The following is a 4,592-nucleotide window of genomic DNA, read 5'->3' on the forward strand; positions in this document are numbered from 1 at the left end:
TGCTTCACCCACGAACATATAAATTCAAATAATTACCAACAGAACCTAAGCGCCTAACCTCACCTAACCTACGCCAAAATATATAGATACAATTTTTATATATAAGAATATTAATTTATGTATGAGAACAAACCAATTTTTAATGCACAATATGTTAAAATTGATGAATGCGTCTGGGGAGGACGGCCGCTGCTTTAAACAGCCTAGTGTGAGAACGGGTTGTGTAAGGCCACTTCATAACTTATACTAACGCTTTAATTTCTGTCCCTTACAAAGGGTACGTTGTCCGACTATATATATATATATATATATATATATATATATATATATATATATATATATATATATATATATATATATATATATAACCAAAAACTCATCAACCCAGAAGGATTAGAACCCAGGCAGCCAGGACTCCATGCACCTTAGCGCATCCATTACTTAACTCGCTACACCACACTGACGGTTCCTTACGGGCTATTCATGCCCATGCCACCTCCTGTGTGACTTAATCTCTATCAATCAATCATCACTGACTGTTCAAAAGAATTGAAAGTCGTCAGACCCTCAACTCACCTCCCGACAACACTTGGTGGTAAATGTTTGGAGACAGAAGTGAAAGTGAATCACCTTGCCATTGAGCAACACAAATGCGAACATGCTTGTTCCCATTTAAGGTCGCCTAAGGTCGACCTACTGACCTTGGGCCAGATTCACGAAGCAGTTACGCAAGCACTTAAAAACCTGTACACCTTTTATCAATCTTTGGCGGCTTTGTTTACAAATATTAAACAGTTAATGAGCTACGAAGCACCAGGAGGCTGTTTATAACAATAACAACAGTTGATTGGCAAGCTTTCATGCTTATAAACTGTTTAATAAATGTAACCAAAGCCGTCAAAGATTGAGGAAAGATGTACACGTTCGTAAGTACATGCGTAACTGCTTCGTGAATCTGGCCCCTTACCACAGAGGCATTAGGTGGAACAGAACGTGCCTAACCATTTCTGTCTTGCTAGGGGATCGAACCCGGGATCCCGTAATTGTGAAGCTTGTAGTTTCGGTATAATGAAGCTATATGACGTGCATTGGCACTTTGAAGCAAGTAGTGCCATGTTGGACGTGACATGCCACTTCTTGTAGTGAATCTTCTTGTAGTGAATCTTTTTGGCATCTCTGAAGCACATAGCGTAACTTTTGACTTGAAATCCGACTTCCTTATAAACATTAATTTGACAAAACATGAGCTATAACTCACTGCTTTGTGTGATGTGTGTTATTGGTCACTCACAGATGTAAACCAAGGAATACTGTCATAACGTGGTCTTGTCGGACCTAAATGTGTTATGATCTATTAACATCGATCTTATAAACTTGTGTGTGTGTGTGTGTGTGTGTGTGTGTGTGTGTGTGTGTGATTAAATAACATATTATGCTGATAGTTGTTTGCTATAAAAAATGTTTCATATTGTGTTTTAGTCAATATTCAGGTAATAATTTCATATAGGCTAAATATGAAAGCGAAAAATATATCATTCAAATAGGATATATATTCTGTCGGAGTAGCAGCGTGCTGAGAACTGCCTCGTGCTGAGGGCAGGGGGCAGCATCAGCCCGTCCGGATGGTCCTCCATGCTGTCCCTGTAAGATCAGGGGGCAGGGGATCAGACTGTCTGGATGTGAACCCCCCAAGCACCACCGAGAACTTGCAGAGCTGGGGTTGCAACTCAACAACACTTGCAACCCCTCACAGAGCAACGAGCGAGCCACGGATCAATCAGGGATCTGTCGATAACTTACGCGAGATTGGACGTCAGTATTTGTGTCAGTATAGCACAGTCTTCCCTTGTTTCCTGAAACATATCATCAACACAAGAATATTCATGTTTGGCAGGCACACGAAGTTTATTTCTTTAGTCGCGAGAAAAAAACTCTACAGTGAGCGAGACTCTTGATGATCTTCGATAGGAAAGGTTTCAGGAACACTCTAGGGTTGCCAGCAACATGAGTGGCTCTTGAGTGTCTTCTCAAGGAACGACTTGCTTGACGGAGTCTTGGGACTGTTCGCTGAGCACCCGAACAGCTTCTGAGTTGACCAGAGACAACTGCGGAGATCCTCGAGCTCGCTGAGATGGAGAACCGTATTCACGGTGAGCATTTTGCTTCTCGAGAGTCCCTGACGAGGCCTCAGGCATTCTCGAAGAACACTGTGATCCGGTAATGTGCTTTGGAGAACTGTTTGCCGTCGTTCCCCTTCTGGGAGAGCACGGGACTTCTCTGCCAGACGCTGCCTCTATCGACGGGAATTTCGATGGGGCGCGATCTGATAGCTCAACGCAGGAAAACGACTGAACACATCGATTTTCACCTTTGCTACCTGCAGATTTCACCGGTGCCTGGTGGCTTCCTCCGTCGCTAAAAGATACTTGTTTTCCACTTGTTTTGAAGGTTGCTGTTGAGGTATAAGTTGCACCATTTGTGTTGCTTGTTGCAGGTGAATGCTGTGTTTCAGTATCCGGAGTGGAATAGGAAAAGCTTGCCGACGGTCTCAGTGTCTGGTCATGAAGAGATCTCGATATCGATGCTGCTGGGACTTTTCCTGGAAGACCAAACTCATCTTTGGCGAAAGGACAGCGAAGATTCCCAGTGGAATAACTAGGATTTTCTCCGGAAAATCTGAGGAGCTTTTGCATCGACAAGGACGTTGGCGTTGCGGGATGAATCACTGTGGAAGGGGAAGTTTCAGCTTCCGTAGGATATACTGGCGACCCATCAACACTAGGAACAGCGGACGATACTGTTTCATTGGACGCAGGTGTTGAGCATCTCACCGGGGAACTTGGCTGCGTCCCTATAGCTAGAGGATATGATGGAAAATTACAGGGCACCGAGAATACAGTAGTGCATGAGGCCATTGCCGGCGGAGAGCTTCTGAAGGAGGGGGGAGGCTGCAGATCTACTAGAGGCAGAAGAGGCTGCATTTCTTCCAGCATCTCCTCTCTGGGGGAAGGAGGCTGCAACTCTCTTAGCGACACTGGCGGGTCTAACTCTACACATGATAGTGGTGGTGGTGACACTGACCTCTGCTTTAGACAGGATGGTCTTGGTTGAGGGTCTAAACAGGGTATCGTCGTCCGGTGCTCACAGCAAGGCGCTGGTGTATAGTACATGGATGACGATGATGTAGTAGATGGCAGGTGTTGCAGACACGTCTCTTGCTGTTGATGCTGCGGGTATTCATGCTGTGCCTGTGGATGGAACTCTGGTCCGTAGGACATCGGTCGATGTTCGGAACAAGGCGAGCGTGGCTGGGGATTTGTATAAAAGAATCGTGATTGCGGGTCTATGCAAGGCGGCCGGGGCTGAGTCTCTTCGTGTGGTGTCCGCGATGAAACACCTCGAGACGACCGCGACTGTAACACTTCGCCAGGGGGCCGTTCCTGTAGCTGAAGGCGAGGTGCTTGTGACTGTATTTCCACGTAAGACAGTTGTGGCTCCATTCCTGAACCAGAGGGCAAAGACGGCGGCAACTGCTTGAACGATGACATGGTCTGAGCGTCCCAAGGTGAAGAAGAAGAAGATGGTGCAGTGGGCAGAATCTGCAGCCCCTCGGTGGCCAACGAGTGCATGGTTACAGAAGCTGGCAGTGGGACTCTCAGCTCTCCTGAGGAGGAGCCCATGGGCGGCCACGTCCCCGTCGAAGGAATCATCCTTAGCTCCGTCCCGGAAAAGGAAATATGCCGCAAATCTCCTGAAGACAGCAGCTGGCGGAGATCGCTGGCGAATAGCAGCGGATGAAGCTCTTCCGCGGATGACGTTATGTGCCGCAGTTCCTCGGAGGAGGCCGGCGTGGCTCTTCTGGGATTTCTAGCAAGAGAAGGAAGCCTCTGTATCACCTCACTAGAAGCCGCCATTACCTGGGAGCGCTGGCAGGAACGCAGCTGCAGGTCCAGTGAGGAGGAAGCGATGTGATGGAACTCTCTCTTGGTCGCACGCGGCAAGGAGTTACTGTACATGACCGCAGGCGGCAGGGCGGCTGCGGCTCGACCTGCGGCCGTCAGATCAGTGAAGGTGGAATCTGAGTCAGCATCCTCTGAGTCATCGCTGTTAGATTCACCGAAGGAACTGTCCTGTATGATAACATACAAAATATTTCAGTTCATAATAATAATAATTATTATATTACCTTTTTTATTACTATTATTATAATTATTATTATTTGTTTTTTTAATATTATTTATATAATTATTAGCTACACTAAAATAATAAACAATAACCTTAGGGAAAATTAATATCATTAGAATCATAGTCATTTTAATTGCACTATTAGTCACTGTTACTAGACTTTGTGTAATTATTGTTATCAAATCATACGGTTTTATATTATGATCAAGACTGCTCGTGAGAGTTTGGAGTTCCTTACCTGTCACCTTGGAGCACCTTACCTGTCTCCTTGAAGAACCTTACCTGTCTCCTTGGAGTGCTTTACCTGTCTCCTTGAAGCACCTCACCTGTCACCATGGCGTGCCTTACCTGTCACCTTGGAGCACCTTACCTGTCTCCTTGAAGAACCTTACCTGTCTCCTTGGAGT

The 4,592-nt window shown here is 45.9% G+C and overlaps 1 protein-coding gene across 1 annotated transcript in view; it reads right to left on the reverse strand.

The window, feature by feature from the left end:
* Window positions 1-405: 405 nt before the first annotated feature.
* Window positions 406-4,592, reverse strand: part of LOC123749014 (uncharacterized) — a 129,813-nt gene continuing 125,626 nt past the window's right edge. Inside the window, exon 13 of the mRNA XM_069329754.1 lies at window positions 406-4,130. Within this exon, the coding sequence (XP_069185855.1) occupies window positions 2,028-4,130 (2,103 nt within the window). The 3' untranslated portion in view covers window positions 406-2,027. The remainder of the gene's footprint in view (window positions 4,131-4,592) is intronic.

Source organism: Procambarus clarkii, chromosome 23, assembly GCF_040958095.1.
Source record: "Procambarus clarkii isolate CNS0578487 chromosome 23, FALCON_Pclarkii_2.0, whole genome shotgun sequence".
NCBI lineage: Eukaryota > Metazoa > Arthropoda > Malacostraca > Decapoda > Cambaridae > Procambarus > Procambarus clarkii.